The sequence below is a fragment of the Chenopodium quinoa genome, unplaced genomic scaffold, assembly GCF_001683475.1.
Source record: "Chenopodium quinoa cultivar QQ74 unplaced genomic scaffold, ASM168347v1, whole genome shotgun sequence".
In the NCBI taxonomy this organism is placed as follows: domain Eukaryota; kingdom Viridiplantae; phylum Streptophyta; class Magnoliopsida; order Caryophyllales; family Amaranthaceae; genus Chenopodium; species Chenopodium quinoa.
The window spans coordinates 1,084,928-1,101,957 of NW_018743285.1; the positions used below are offsets into that span (position 1 = coordinate 1,084,928).

At 39.6% G+C, this 17,030-nt stretch overlaps 1 protein-coding gene across 1 annotated transcript; it reads left to right on the forward strand.

Annotated features, from left to right (window-relative positions):
- The first annotated feature begins 15,519 nt into the window (after window positions 1–15,519).
- On the forward strand, window positions 15,520–16,494 carry LOC110735595 (probable serine/threonine-protein kinase WNK9). Its single transcript, XM_021915785.1, has one exon. It carries the CDS (start codon window positions 15,520–15,522, stop codon window positions 16,492–16,494), a length of 975 nt encoding a protein of 324 aa, XP_021771477.1.
- Window positions 16,495–17,030: the final 536 nt, after the last annotated feature.

The following is a 17,030-nucleotide window of genomic DNA, read 5'->3' on the forward strand; positions in this document are numbered from 1 at the left end:
TTTCTTTTTAATTTTTTTTCAAGTTGTGGGAAACGGAGGGGGCCGAGTTAGGGTGGGTGCGGTGGCGGTTAGACTGGGTTCGGGTGGGTGGGGAGGGAGAATTTTTCGAGGGAGGGAGGGAGTTTTATGGTGGGTGAGCAATTAGAGTGAGTTGGGGGGTTTCGAGGATGTTGGGTTTCGTGGGGGTGGGTGGGGTGGGGTTACAGTGGGTTTGGGTTTTTTTTTCGATTTTTTTGTATGGGGTGGGGTGGGGTGTGTTACGGTGACGGTGGTGGGTGTGGTTGGGGTTTGGTCTGGGTTTTTTTTTTTTTTTTTTTTTTTTTTACAGTGACGGTGGTGGGTGGGGTGGGGTGGGGTTTGTTAAGGGGGTGGGGTGGGGTACGTTACGGTGATGGTGGTAGGTGGGGTGGGGTATGGGTCTGGGTTTTTATTATTTACGGTGACGGTGGTGGATGGGGTGGGTAAGGTTTGGGTCTGGGTTTTTTTATTTACGGTGGGTGGTGGGGTGGGGTGGGGTGGGTTACGGTAATTATGGTGGGTGCGGGGGTGGTGTTAGGGTGGGTCTGGGTTGACGTTGGTGGGGTGGGGGTGGGTTACGGTGGTGGGTGGGTGGTGGGTGGTTGGATTGGGTGGGTGGCCAAATTTTTTCATTTTTTTATTTAATTTATAACTCCTAATTTAGTTATACAAGAATATAATTTTAATTTTATAATAGCAAAAAAATTTACAAATTTAAATCAATAATTATATGTAAAAAAAATTGTATTGTTAAATTACATTAAACATCAAATATATTTCGTGGACTTCTAACAAATTGTTAAAGGCTGTAAATAGTTCAATTTGAATGGAACGGGTTGTAAACGGTTCGGTTTAAATAGTTTGTAATCGGATCGGTTTAAACGGGTTGCGGTTTGAAAATAGTTCGGTTTAAACGGTTTGATGGGTTATAACAGTTCGCTTTAAACGGTTAGCGGGTTGTAAATGGTTCGATTTAAACGGGTTTTTCCTACGGTTTAAACGATTTCGGTTTATAAACGGTTCGGTTTAAACAGTTAGCGGGTTAACATTAATCGGTTCAAATGGTTTCGGTTTATAAACGGTTTGGTTTGTTATTGGTTTACGGCTCGTAACGGGTTAACATTAATTGGTTCGGTTTGGTTTCGGTTTGACATTATACGATTCAGTTTGGTTTTCGGTTTAAAATTAGCGGGTTATAAACGGTTCGGTCCGTGATGGTTCGGTTCGGTAACGGACGGTTTCACGGTTCGGTTTGAAAAGTCCCACCCCTAGGTTCTCCACAACAATTTTCAATTCTTCCATTTTCCTCTAAGTCTGCTTCTGTCACCATAATCTTGTCCCAAGCAACTAGTACACCATTAAATGTATCCAGCGCCTCGTAAACTATCTTCGATCTCCCTTTTCCTACGACTACATTGTACCTTATGAATTGCCTTGACGGACTTCTCTCCCTAACTTTACAAGTATTGGCTCGTGAACTCGAACCCACTTCAATAATATCAGGATTCTTTCCCAATGAAATCGGACCTTTAGTTATTTTATTCGTGAACTCGAAGCCATTAGTATTAACAACAACAAAGAATTGAAGAACCCAAGAAAGATCGCTTACGATTAAATGTTGATGAAAGTAGTTTTGTAAAAACAGAACACTTGAAAATTTATTATTGAAAGGATGATTGCTATATCAGAATTATATTCTTGGAGCAAATGATTTAATAATGAAATGAAGGTATGATTTTGTAGGATAAACAGAGAATTCTTGGAACAAATGCTTTATAATGGATTGCGGTTCTGGAAGAAAACCAGCTGAAGGAAGGGCGGCCCCACTCTGTGAAATAAAGTGGACGTACATAAATAATAAGGCTGGTTATGGCCTTTACTTTCTAGGGCTCCTTTCCATCTATCTTGACCGGGAAGAGGGGGGCCCTTGCGGAAGCCCTGTCGGCCCTTTTCTATTTTGAGAGATCCCTTCAATATATATTGAGGATTCCAGGCTTTCCTGACTCGTAACAGACGGCTATAGGAACAAGAAGAGGCAGCGGAAGCCATTGCAGGTCCTTCTCTTTCCACTGAAACGACCCTCTTTTGTTTTGTTTGTTCACCACGAGCTAGAATGACTTTCAGAAAGAGAGTGGTGCCTAGTCGTTGAGAGCTTTTGTTCTCTTTGTAGAGGAACAGTACGATCTTGAACTAGCCCCCTTCGCATAATCTAGAAAGAAAAAGAAGTCTTTGCTACTATAAGGCCTCTAAACTCCTCCCTCAGGACACTGTTGTGTTGTCCATGGCGATGGGGTAGCCTCGACTTCCATAGGTCCTTGTTTCGATCTCCTAATGAGAATGGAGGTCCTTGCGCGGGCGTCTCATCCTTAACCTAAGACTTGCTTGCTCTGGTATGGAGTGCCCCGTGGTTTCTTAAGTGCCACCCGCAGAGAGGAATGCCGTCAACTAGGGCGCTATTGGCCACTAGCCACTCGCTCGCTGGCCGCTCAAGCTCCGCATTTCAAGTTTGTTATCCTAACCGTCTTCTCTGCTTCACCGAAAGCCTTGCCCCTTTTTATATCTTATTTACTGCCTTGCTACTCGGCTCCCTACTGCTCTAGCCTCTCGCTGTAAAAGTTTTCCTTTTAGGTGGCTCACACCCCAGGTGATGTGGCAGAGCCAGAGTGGGCTCATTAGTCTGCCTATGTTTTCGGGCGCACGCATAAAAGCATGATTAGTTCCACAAATTTCACCGCACTGACCATAGTAAACTCCTTCTCGTTGTACCAAAATTGAAGTCTGATTTAAACGAGCAGGTACAACATCACATTTGACACCTGAGGAAGGTACAACCCAACTATGAAGTACATCAGTAGATATTACAATAATACGTATATGAGTTTTTCCTGGTACAACCACTCTATTGTTCACTTCTAATAAACGTGATTGACCCAATTCTAGATCATCTTCTGGAATAGTAAAACTGTCAAAAGTGAGTGACTGTTCATCGAAACTATTATAGTCTGAATAGTCATAAGGTTGGGTCGACGTCCGCCTCCCCCCAAACTGTACTTGCAAGTTTCCCCACAAAAATCTCTCCACGCCTACTCTTAGAAAGAACACTATTTTTCTTTAGTTTTAGGTAGTTCTTCTGATCGTAAGACCCTTTATGAGTAAGAGGAATCGGTGGCGAAGGCAATGAAATTGACTTACTCTTTAGAGTAAGGTACTGCCAATTCACTTAAGAATGGTGACGAAAGTCGACTTACTTACTTTTTTTAAAGTAAGGCCGGGAAAAGTTTATTAGCAACAGGGGACCCCTTCTTACCCAGGCCTACCTACCCTATGTATTCGAGGGGAAGGCTGTAGCCAAAAAAGGCCTAGTTCCACACAAATAGGACAGGCAGAAGGTATGGGACGACCTGTTCACCACGAAAAGCGAATTCTATCTTATAGTCGTTTTCTTTGTTCTATAAATGCGTAGTGGAAAAGGATGCTAGTTGGCTCGGCAAAGTTGTAGGCTCTAAGAAATCTGATCCAGAGTGATTCCTCACCTATCCTGTCAGGGGCCCAGTTGAACGCTCGAGTATAGATTTTTCTATGCTTATGTGAACGGCCGGGGCTTAAATCTTGTAGATCTAAAAGGATCCATCCATAGGCCTGACCGGATATCATGAACAAAACAAAAACAAAGTTGGTTTTTAGTAGTCGTTCATGAGACCTCGAATTCCCAAGTTCCAGCGTGCATTATGCCAGCAAGTCCCATCCCCAACTCTAGCTGAGAATTTGAGTCATCCTTCTTTTTTTAACTATAGAAAAAAAAAGATAGTAAATATCCTTATCGATCATAGGATCACTCTATGATCGAATAGGTAAATTCTCTATGACCTCCCACCATTCACGACATCCCTTGCTTCTCGCTATGAGCTGCTCCTCAGTGAGGTGGAAGAGTAGAAGCGCTTGTCCCCTTTGGTTAAGTTGCTTGTGCCTGCTGTTACCTACCGTGGGACCTCCGTCCCCGAAGCGAAGAATTGAAAGAGGAGCAGGCAATAAGGTTATTGTCTGCTCCCGGCCCAGTATTCCGCAACTACTACCGTGGTTGTTGCCAGCGGGGATCAGATCCTCCATTCCGAAAGGTTAATGGGCCGGCCGTTAGGTCCAAATTAATGTTGTATGCCATTGCACTAGTGCCGCTAGATTAACTACTTCAGCGCAACTATTGGACATTGCAGGGTAAACATCTATCTCTCGGATATCTCTTTGACACCGAGAACAGGGATTTGTACCTCCAGCAACAACAAGAATGGAACCATAAACTCCTATGCTGAGAGCATTTCAGGGTATAGGTTTAACTACCTCAATCAACTCCCCGTTTCTGGCATGCTATAGTTAGAAAAGTCTTTCAATGATGGGAATGGGAGATTTCTAGTAAGCCAAATGCTTTGCAAACTATATTCCACTTTAAGGCATTTTGTTACACTTAAATCACCTTCGTGAAGAGGTGCACTCCGATACCATTGGTGTCCAATAGCTTTGATAGTAATGGCTAGATCTACTACTACCTCGTCCATTGAGTATAACAGAGCAAATGATGGTATAGCAATGAACATCAGAATGATACTAGGAAATATGGTCCGAATAATCTCGATAGTAGTTCCATGAACAATCCTTTGCGAGATTGGATTTTTTTTATAGTGGAAATGCCATAAAGCACAAACCAAGATCCATGATACGAAAACCAAAATAAGAATGAGGAAGAAAAAGGTATCATAATGTAAGTCTATTATTCCTTGCATCTTAGGTGTTAATGCGTCTTAACATCCTAATTTCCATGGTTCCGCTGCATCACAAGGAGCAATTGTGAAGAATAGCCATTCTCGAATAATCATTTGTATTTTCATTCTTTGACTGCTTCGCTCTCTTGAGAAATGAAAAAGACTTATTCTTTCGCAATTCAGGAAAACAGAAATCACCGATTGGTTCTTAACCAATGATCCAGAAAGCATGTGAGTTTTGGGAATTTCTTGGGCCGAGTCTTCTATGGCTACAACGATATAGAACTCACTGACCCTTTTCCCAATCCGAAATGCAGACCAAGAGTTATATATCGAGCCGGGAAGTCTTCGACCGAAGGGCCTCCGACGATAAGTGATGGTCTAGAATTTGAACAATCTGTTGTAGCTTTTGCGGAGAAGCCGTTTCCAGCCTAAGATTGTAAAAAAATATTTGGAGCACATCCTCTCGGTGTTTCCTTCCTTTGATTTGAAAGAAAACCTTCACAATGTGGTTTTTCAACCACATCGGATCAGGGGCTTCCGGCCCCACGACCTCGGCTGGTTGATCCACTGCACCCTCCGGTTGTTGACCATTGCCCGGGGCCGAGGAAGTGTCCCCCGGATTTAACCACTTTTCAATCGAGGATCCACTCCACCCGGATGAGGTTGAGGTTTCGGGAGCGTTCACTGAATCTTGTCGTCCCCTTACAGAAGAAAGCCCGACGTCCTCTCTGGGATTAGTGCTCATCCCTCTCTTTTGAGAAGCAGCCCCAGCTTTTCTATTTTCCTAGCCCTGACCTTCGGAATTAGGCGACAGTGGGCATCATCCGAAGACCTACTATTTCGTGGACTTCCCCCGTAATGAGGGCCTTTGCAAAACAAGCTATGGCCAAGGCAAGCCCCCCGGGGAGGCCTCAAAAAATGAAAGTACAGGCGAGGACTCGGCCCCCCAGAGCTAGCCCTATCTTCAAAAGGGGGGTGCCCATACAATCAAAGAGTAGGCCAAATAAAAAAGGTAGTCCAATTCGAGATAAGGATAAACAAAACCTACGAAAAAATTAATCCAATTTTATTGTTTTTGTTATAGGTAGAATTTTCTTTTTTTATTGTTTTTCTTTTTGACTCATGATCTGGCCTAGTTGACCAAATCATGATATTGAAGGATGGGACCTTTTCTCGAAAAATTTTGTATCAAGAATCGGCATTATTTTTTATCTTGTACTGGGTACATTGAACACCAACCCAATCTCGATCAAGTCAAGAGTGAATCGATTCGATCATTCCAATCGGATAGCATTGATCGCCGCCCTAATCCTTCCTATGTTAACCGCATGCTTCTCTTATACAATTGTTAGTTGCCATCAAAAAGAGAACAAGCCCTTTGTTTGAATATTAGGTGTTTAGGAAAGAATATCTTATACCCTTACTCTTCTTCTTGTGGGCAAGCTACGCAACATTGTGCGAGCTCGAAGTGATGAATATGGAGAGCGGCAGCTCATCCCAAATTCTATGAGATGTTGCGTATCCGTTGTTAACAGGGTTTGGTTTATTAACTAGCCTTCGGAAGAATAAGATAGAAGGCGGCTTAATGCCCGCTATTTTAAGACATGATGACACTAGTAAGAGATGCTGAAATTTATCCCACTTCCAACACCCATTCTCATCAACAAAATAAGCCATGCACCTTGACAAGTCCTCTTAAGGAATTGCAGCTATAGCTTTATCAAGGGTTTTTCCCATCCACCATGAATCCTTTAATAAATTTAGAATCCGCCCATTGCCAATTACCCACTTCATCCCTATTCTTTCAGTCGAGTCACCGCTTTCAGCGCATTTAATAATCCCACACCTTGAAAATTCCTTTCCAAAGAGGCGAATCACTACTTTTGGCTACGGGTTGAGGAACACCAACCTTCTTTCTCATGTATTTACTACGTAACACCTTCACCCATAGTGCATTAGGAAGAGTAAATATTCCCCACTCGAGCTTCATAAGAAAAGCTTCATTATTCTGACTCAACCTCCCTATGCCTAAACCCCCATTAACTTTTAGTTGGAAAACCTGCTCCCACTTAACAAGATGGGGCTTCTTCTTCTCATTCGTAGACCCCTAGATAAAAGATCTATTGTGAGATTCAATCTCTTCATAAGTCAATGTTGGCAGCTTAGCCGTTTTCTTTGTATACGTGGGTAGGGCCGAATCACCCTTACTCAATCAGACATTTCGGCTCGCCAAGGAAAGCTAGTTGATTTTCCATCCACTCAATCTATCCCAAACTTTATCAAAAATATATTTCTAATTACGATAACTTGTTCATGGAGTAATGGAACACCAAGATACTTGCCTAGGTTAGATGTAAGAGATCGAGAGGACCCAAACTCCCTACTAACGGCTTGCATATTCCTTTCCTTTAATTACTATATGCGAGTGTTTCCTACCGCTCCTCTCCCGCAGGCCAAGCATCTTCAAACCTTGATTCTCTTTTACAGGTACTCAAAAGTCTCATTCGACAACTATTACAGTCCTTCCCTTCCTCTCCCTGTCGTTAACTTCGTACCGCGACTAAAGGCTCGTTAGATGTAGGCTAGAGCTTAGTGACTTGTAGAAAACGTAATCTTTGGAAGTTAAGTTTACTTATAGCAAGCGCAAAGTAACATCATACCTTAGTGATAACATCTGATTGATCTCCAGCCAAAGCTAGCCAGAAAGGAGAGGTATGAAATTACTTACTTGTTAGAGGATATTTCACCTTTGATTCTTTCTTAAGGCCGGGCTTAGAAGGAGTTTTCAGATCAGAATGTGTATGATTGTCTTACCACTCATGACGCCAGCATAGTGCTTTTCTCCTATGTTCTAATAAGCGGTAAGAGAGAATCACTCTCTCCCAAGGATGTTAGACAACGACTCTATGCTAGTAGAGCGTGAAGCGCACTTCATAAACATAAATAGAGAAAATCGATTAATAGAAAATTGAGGTACGATATTATCTTACCTCAGCAGTGCTTACCCTGTGTGCGCACTCTAATCTACATGATGCCAAAGAATAGAGAGTTCAACTAATTAACTTACAATACGTTATCATAGGCAGCTTTGCACACTTGCGGACCGCTTTCGCGGGAGTGCCTGGTTGGGCGCTGACTTACGAGACTGGCTAATCTAGTCGTGGCTAAACCGAGAACCAAAGATGATAACTCATCACTTCACTACTAGCTTCCTTTCCACTAGTAGGAGCTATAAGTATCTCTTCAAGGCCTGGTACAGTACGATTGCATTCCACCCATAAGTGAATAGGCAAAACACCAAGCACAGTTGCAGTTGTAAACTGCCAACTATATTGATGACTGTAACGATTGACAGACAATATGGTAAGTAGATAAGGTGTCTTGGAGAGATTTCCATCTCCAAGGCGCACACCCCACCTTTGAAGGCAAGAGTCCTACAATACGACATCAAAGCAGAACAAGTGCGCTAATCACAGGCGGTTACAAATGTGGTTAGTATAACTGCCAACGCTCAGGTCTTAACCTGTGACGCAAGTTAGAACCTGTGACAATTGGATGAGATGTAGAAAGTCTACAAATCATACGCAACATTGGAATCCCCGTACCGGCTCAATGAGCACTAGGAACCAACATTCCTTCTTTGTCTGCTCCCTAACGCCTAAATTAAGTTAGAAGCGAGTCGCACGGAATGCTCTTTTCTAGACGTGAGGCATTACAGTCCTCAAATCGGCCACGAGGGCACTAATAACGTTTCGCTTAATGCTTCTATCTTGTACAAGTAGATGCATCATCATTGTTAGTACCTTGTAGGCTTATTGAAAACTATAAGACCAGCACCAGTCGCTAGAGCTGAGAGCAAGCCTCTCACTCAGGTCTCCTTACCAAATAATTGGCAACCTAACTGCGATAGTTGGGAAGACATACTTTCTCTCTTTCTACGTTATTTTACCTCGCTCTCATCATCCTACGATGAAAAGAAGGTGAAGTCATTGCGCTCTGGCAGTTTGTCTTTGAAGTTTCAATAGTGAACGGACTATGAAGTATTCAAAAAAGAAAAGAAAGGTGTAGTCGATGTCCACTTTCAGAGTGAACCCCTTGGCGACAAGCCATATTTTTCCAACAGTCCTGGTCAGAACTCTTTGCATTAAATTGTTTGGTCTTCTTTTTTGACGGGAAGATTGCCCAGTAATGTGAATTAGACTTTCCTTGCCTTAATCCCATAAGTGGATCATCTCCTGATAAATTCTTGGATTCGTTCGAGCAAGGCTTGTGTAGTTTTTGTGGAGCAAGCCAGAACTGGCTTCATGACTACTGGGATTGTAGCCTCAGTAAAGAAGAGACTTATGTAAGCTTTCACTCCTATTTACCTTGGTTATCATATGACAGAATCAATAAATAGCCCTTATACCAGTTGTAATCGAACAAGACGTCTACCTGCATATCCATGGTATTCGCTGGTAGCTTGAGTAAGTTTCTTACCATGAAACCGGAGCAGGAAAAGTTTGGTGCAGGTCTCATGGTATCACTTTGGCTCGGTGAACATGTAGTGCCTTACTTGTCTATCCTCCTTCCTCGGATTCAATATCCACCGTTAATCCTTATCCTGACATCTATCTAAGGTAGCTAAATCCCTTACAACTTCGAGAACAAGACTCAAGCCAGAGGTTTTTTCCCTAGAATTTGTCATCAACGCCAAACAAGAGATCACAGTCGAGAAGATAGAGGGGGCTTACTATACTTTATATTGATGTTTGTAAAGAATTTATTCTTCTTAATGTTGTCCCACCTACGTGAAAGTAAAACAACCGAAAGACAGAAAAAATCTAGCAAATGTACAAAGTGACTCACTGAGTGGAAGCCTTCCTTTAAGACAGTTCAAGAAAAGCAAGGTAAGGCAGTAATGGACCCTCTTCTTTCTCGTTCTAAAAAATGAATTTAGGAAAACCCCTTGTCGGTTCAGGAGGTAAGGTATAGTAATTCTTCGTCTTTTGCTTGTCTTGGAAGCCGCAGGCGATGCCTTCTTGCTTGTGTAGTTGGCCTTAATTGCCTGCTCTGTCTGGAAGTGCGTAAAGTAGGCTTAGCTTCTTTGGTAGTAGGTGCGATATTGAAGGAGTTCAGGGCTAAGGACTGGAGCTTTATTCCCACTCCCAGTAGAGTAGTCTGTCTTCAGTAGTTCGCTTGGAAAGTCGTTTTTCATAAGCAGGAGCGTAGCGCTTTGCGGGTAAAGGGGCAGGATTAGCTTCTTCCCTTTATAGTGGCTTCTGTCATTTTCACAGAAAAAGAGAAATTCCCCCTATCTCTACTTCTTCTAAGGAACGCTAGAATTGGGATATCGAGAAAGAGGGTAGACCGTAGAAGATTCAACAAAGAAAAGCAAGTACATTCGAGCATTCAATTCAGACCCTGCAAGCCACGAAGCGGGAGCAGCTGCCAAAGAAAAGTTTAGAGGGACTCGTTGAATGAAATCTTATATAATAGATTTGCCAATGATCTCATTAACAGAAGCAAAAGGTCATAGACCAAAGAAAGGGGACGAGCTATATCCCACTATGAACGAAAAGATGCACAAGCTAGATTCATTATCCAATCCCTTGACTTGAACCTTAACTTATACAGTCTGTATAGTTAGAATCCATGTCCGAACCCGGAACTAGGCATTGATTCCTATCTCGGTCAATCAATCGGCCCTCCTAGTAAGAAGAACAGCTAGCAGCGGAGAAGATCCCAACAACGGCTATAGCTATTTATAATAGTATTATATTTATAATGGGGTTAGTTGTAATCCAAACAGATTTATCTTGTTAGTTTGTGGCAGTAATAAAGCCGGTTATCAAGAAACAAAAGTATCCTTTCTTGATTTTATTTTTATTACTATTATTGTTAATGTTACTTACGAGTGCTTACTACTAAGTTAAGACTGATAATGTATGTTATTTATAATGGGGAACATAATCCTGTTATTGTTGTTTAATTTTTTTTCATGAACCTTATGGCATGATTGAAGGTCATAAATTCAGTTTGGCTATACATAATGGATGCTGAACATTCTGCCAAGAAATATTAGCAACTTTTCTAAAGAAAGTTGAAATAGGATAAAAAAACAAAAAAAAAAAAAAAAAAAACAGCTGTCAAAAGTAAAATATGTGCAGTCTTTTCATAAGAGGCGGATGATGAATATTTGGTTGAACTTGAAATAAATTTTAATACAAGTGTATGCAAATTTGATCCATTCTGTTTCGGTCTATCTTGGTTATGTATGTGTGAGTTTGCACGCCTTATGAGTCTGTGCTTGGCCATAATTAGCTATGTACACATTTTATAAGCAATTTTAGGATTTTGAACATGATTGATGACAACTTTAAGGGTCTCACAACATTCCATACATTGCTTATTCCATTGTTTTGCAATGGTTTAGGCCGAAAGAACAACCTGTAGTTGCCTTTTTTATCAAGGAACAAGCACATACATTTTTATATCTTTCACTGTTTCCTTTTGCTCGTAAAGTGACTATGGAAAGTTATATGAAGGTGAAACTCATTAAATTCTTACAGGGCTTCTGTGATATTTTTATAGGCTCTTCCCCAGAACTTGAGTGCTCTGGCTCATCTTGTAAGTTGCATAATAAATAAGCAAAAGGGGTAAACCAACTGAAAAATATCTTGACGATGCAATTTGAACCTATCGTGTAAAACAGACTAATTTTGGTGACATAATCATAATACTTGCAGGGTTGTACTTCATTCCCAAATTACACAATCGGAGTCATACAGAGGAAGTGTACTTAATTATTAGTTGTGAAATGTGGTTTACAAGTGTATGTGGTTTAAAATATGCTGTCATCTGAACCAATAAATAGAGGTTGTGAAACAAAGGATGCATACGGGTCAATTTGCCACAGCCCCTAATTCAGAGGACTTTAGGCGGTAAGTGAGATCTTCTGTTGTGCAGTAAAGACATCAAATCTTTTAGTTGTCAAGTTTGTCAGTAGGCTACGTGCTCTTTTCATTCTTTCTCTAATGGTAGATTTTTTGAGGAATGCTGTCATATTGACCGATACTTTTCAATCCTAAAATTTTTATTTCTGTTGCAGCAGGGTTATGGATCTTTTCTACTGCGTGATTTTCCTTGCGATGCCATCCAATTTTGTATCTATGAGCAAATAATGATTGGTATATATATTTTCTTAATAAGAGCTCTATATTCATTAAGATATTTCACCTTGTCTGATTTGTGTACTTAATTTTGTATGGCTTAGTATCGAATTTAATAATGAAAGGATGATTTTGTAGAATAACTAAGAGTCTAAGAGAGTTCTTGGAACATATGATTTAAAGATTTATCTTGTTAGTTGTGGCAGTAGATTAAAAGTTAGCTATAGCACAGGAAGTATCAGCTAGGACATCACCAGCAAAAACATAGTTATTGTTTACAGAACCAGAAGTATTAAAACAAACAGGAGATGGCATGTTAAAAATATAGAGTTGATTCACTGCCTCCAGATTGCACCTTGCATCCTAAGCTAATAAGTCCGCTACAGCATTAGAAGTACGAGCTTCAAAGCTAATTACCTATGTTTTATCTATTTCAAGCATAAAAGGATAGCTTCTAATTCAGCTTCGTGGGATGAAGGGTAGATGCTTCTCCAAGTGAAATTGATCTTAGAATTTGGCGCAGTAAAAGCATAATATGGCAGCTTCCTGTTGCCTCTTCTACGATTATTTTCAGACCTGCCACGCTGTGTCTGATGTTGCTCTGCATCTTGGTTGTGTTGGCAGCTCTTCAAGGGAGTCCTTGTCTGATCATTTAGTTTCTCATGTGTACTTGGAGCATCATCACGAGTTTCATCACTAGATGTTTCCTTGGAAAATAAATCCTGCAGACACCAATCTTCCACAGCAACAATTGAAGGTCTGTTACTGTCATAAGGTTCAAGCGAAAATTCTGTTATGAGTTGTTCCATATTCTCACAAATCAGCGTGATTACTTCAGCAGACGAGTCAAATTCTCCTTCACTGTTCTCCATGATATCAGGAATTGTATCAACTCCGAGCAAGAACTCAAAACTTATCATTCTAACCAGATCATTGCCATCAATAATAATCCTCAAAGTAATAGAAGTCCATACATCCTCTGACATTATCCCCTGTAACATGAATTTCTTATCTCCACTGTCAAATTCCCTCAGCACTTCTGTAGGCGGCAGTAGTAATCTAGCCACCTGATCTTGCATAATACTGCAGTAGTAACCTGAATACGTAGATAATCTTGTAGGAATACGGCGATCAAAAATTGGTGTAGACAGATTCTAAGTGCGCTATATTCAGCATTCAGAATCTGTCAACACCAATTCTTAACCGCAGCATTATTATCTTCAGACTTGTGTTTTTTAAGATACTGCACCAAATTTCCTGAACGAAGGTTCTCAGTAATCATGTGAATGGCTCTTTCTTCTTCGTCAACCCAAGATTCATAGCATTTAAAAACTTTACAAGATCGATCATCTTCTAACAATAAAAGCTTAAGAAATTCCTCGTTCTTTTCTAACTCCTTTGTTATATATGTTTTACACCAAGCAATTTATATACCAGGTTCCTTACCTTTGGTATCGCCCACTAGAATCCATCTCGATTTCATCATTGTTGTTACCTCCCTGTGAAGTTAAAGCCATGAGTAACGAGCTAAGGAAACAAGATAAATATGGGAAAAATATATCCTAGGGAATCAAATCAAATATGCTCCTAAATATATTACAAACGATTAAGAAAAGAAAGAGGAATTTCTTAAGCTTTTATTGTTAGAAGATGATCGATCTAATGAAGATTTTAAATGCTATGAATCTTGAGTTGACGACAAGAAAGAACTTATACGATAATATTAGTATAAAAGATAGATCATTTGGTTTCCTAGTATTTAGATAATATTGTTGAGGTGATAAAATAAGTTTGATAGAGTTTGGTAATCATAGCAGCCGTGAATCAAGGGATATATTAACAGTGCCATGCACCGTATGAATGATATAACAACTACAACCTCTATTATCTATATTTCTGTGCATCTCAATCTTATCAAGAACCATTCACATGATTACGGAGTACCTTCCTTCAGGAAATTTGGCGCAGTATCTCAAAAACCACAAGTCTGAAGATAATAATGCTGCGATTAAGAATTGGTGTTGACAGATTCTGAATGACGAATATAGCGCACTTAGAATCTGTCTACACCAATTTTTGGTCGCCGTATTTCATACTAGATTACTACTGCCGTATTATGGAAGATCAGGTGGCTAGATAACTACTGCCTCCTACAGAAGTACTGAGGAATTTGACGGTGGAAAAAGGAAATTCAGGTTACAGGGTTTTTTTTTTTTTTTTTTTTTTTTTTTTTTTTTTTTTTTTTTGAGGCAAGGTTACAGGGGATAATGTCAGAGGGTGTATCGTTATCTATTACTTTGAGGATTATTATAGATGGCAGTGATATGTTTAGAACAATATATTTTGAGTTCAATTGCTGTGCAAGATTGGTGTCTGCAGGATTTATTTTCCAAGGAAACATCGACTGATGATGATACTCTTGATGCTGCTCCAAGTACACATGAGAAACCAAATGATGCTCAAGATCAGACAAGGACTCCCTTGAACAGAAGCCAACAGAACCAAGATGCAGAGCAACAGCAGACACGCCGTGGCAGGTCTGAGGATAATCGAAGAAGAGGCAGCAGGAAGCTGTCATATTATTATGCTTTTGCTGCGCCAAATTCTAAGATTAATTTCACTATTTGCTAGTTTACTACCAAAATAGACTATTTTTATTTATGTTAGTGTGTACTAAATGTGACTTAGAGATACTTTTGAGTCTTAGTTCAGTATATATGTTTGCTTGAGTTTAGGTAGTCTACCTAGATTTTACTTTCCTTATGTTGATTAATTGTCGGTTGAAAGTGTTGTAAGACCCTGAAAGTTGTCATCAATCAAGTTCAAAATCGTAAAGTTGCTTATAACAGGTGTGCATAGCTTAGTATGACCAAGCACAGACTCATAAGGTGTGCAAACTCACACATACATAATTAAGAGAGATTGAAACAAACAGACGATGAGTTTTAATCGTATCTATCAGATATAAGGCTGCCTCTACCACACCACCCGCAACCGCTCCAGCTATAGCACCATCTGTTGTATATAACAATAATAATAAAATTAAAAATTAAAAAAAAAATCACATAAATAGAATACCCACTTTGCAAGACTAATGAAACTATAATATTACAGTTACTCTTCCAGCATGAAATTTAGAAATTGACTAAGAATTATTAAATAAATCAAAATTTGTAAAAAAAAAAAAATAAAAAATAAAAAATAAAAATAAAAATAAAATAAAAAATTATCAAGAAGGAATATATTTGTTTCTTGATAACCGATTTAATAACTGCCCCAACTAAACCTATTATAAATCATTTGCAAGTAACAAGATAAAAAAAAAATACTGTTATAAATAGCAATCCGTTATAAATCATTTGTTCCAAGAATTCTCTGTTTATCCTACAAAATCATCCTTCATTATTAAATCATTTGTTCCAAGAATTTTTCTGTTTATCCTACAAAATCATACCTTCATTTCATTATTAAATCATCTGCTCCAAGAATTCTTAATTTTTCAAGTGTTCTGTTTTAACAAAACTACTTTCATCAACATTTAATCGTAAGAGATCTTTCTTGGGTTCGTCAATTCTTTGTTGCCGTTATTACTAATGACTTCGAGTTCACGAATAAAAGGTCCGATTTCACTGGGAAAGAATCCTGACATTATTGAAGTGGGTTCGAGTTCACGATCCAATACTCGTAAAGCTAGGGAGAGAAGTCCGTCAAGGCAATTCATAAGGTACAATGTAGTCGTAGGAAAAGGGAGCTCGAAGGTAGTTTACGAGGCGTTGGATACATTTAATGGTGTACTAGTTGCTTGGAACAAGATTATGGTGACAAATGCAGACTTAAAGAAAAATGGAAGAATTGAAAATTGTTGTGGAGAACCACAATTGTTGCGAACGTTACACCACGAGAATATAATCAAGTGTTATTGTTATTGGATCAGTAATGATCGTAGATTCATTAACATGATTACTGATCTTGCTCCTTCTAAGAGTTTGAGTAATTACAGAAGGTCACATGAACTTGTTGGTAATGTTACTGCAATCAAGGGTTGGTGTAGGCAGATTCTAAGCGCGTTAGAGTATCTTCACAACCGTACTCCCATGATTTTACACCGCGATGTTAAGGGTGACAACATCTTAATTGATGGGGTCTCGGGCAAGATTAAGCTGGCAGATTTTGGTGTCGCAGTACCTTATGAAGGCGAAACTGATAATGTTGCTGGTACACTCGCGTACTTGTCAGCAGAGGATTTGGAGGGTGAACAGAATGAGAAGAGTGATATATACTCGTTTGGGATGTGCGTGCTACAGATGATGACTAAGGAAGCTGTATACAGCGAATGCAGATCACAATATGAACTTTTTGCAAAGATTAAGTCGGGTGTTAAGCCGGATGCTCTGTACTTTGTGCAAGATAGAATGGTTAGGAAGTTCATTGAAAAGTGTCTGGCTGAGGCGTCTAAGAGGCCCTCGGCAAGTGCTCTCTTGAAGCACCCTTTTCTTGCTGAGACGACGAAACTAAAATGGTTGAAGTCATTACGGAGGCTGTCATTAACTCGAAGGAGCAGTTCCTAGGCTCGATGATTCGGTTCTTTACATTAGTATGAAATTAAGAACTTAGTCTTGATTTTATTTTGTTTATGTCTAGATTATAAATTGTGTCTTTAATTCTGTTAGTGAAAATACTTAGTGTTAAGTGCACGGTGTGCGTGTGTATTACTTTTCCTTACTTAGCTTGTTACAAGGGTCAAGAGTGTTTAAGTGATTGTTGTTCCACGAATTTATTGATTAGTTAGCTTGTTAAATACTTATGTGTTTGAATAAGAACATTGCTGAGTAGTTATATAGTTGATTTTAAAATACTGAGTAATTGATTTTCATAACTTGTTTCACAATTTTTTTTCTTGTGTTGATCACAATAAGAACAACATTTTTTTTTCCGCAGATTAATCCCATTGAAACAAATTGATGGCGGCATTGAAACAAATTGATGGGAGACATAAGGAGTTAGATAATTAGGCCACTCAAACTTGTACAACTGATGAGCAGATGTAATCAATAAGGACCTAAATCTATAAATAGAAAACGCCAAAAATTCTTTATTAAGTGTA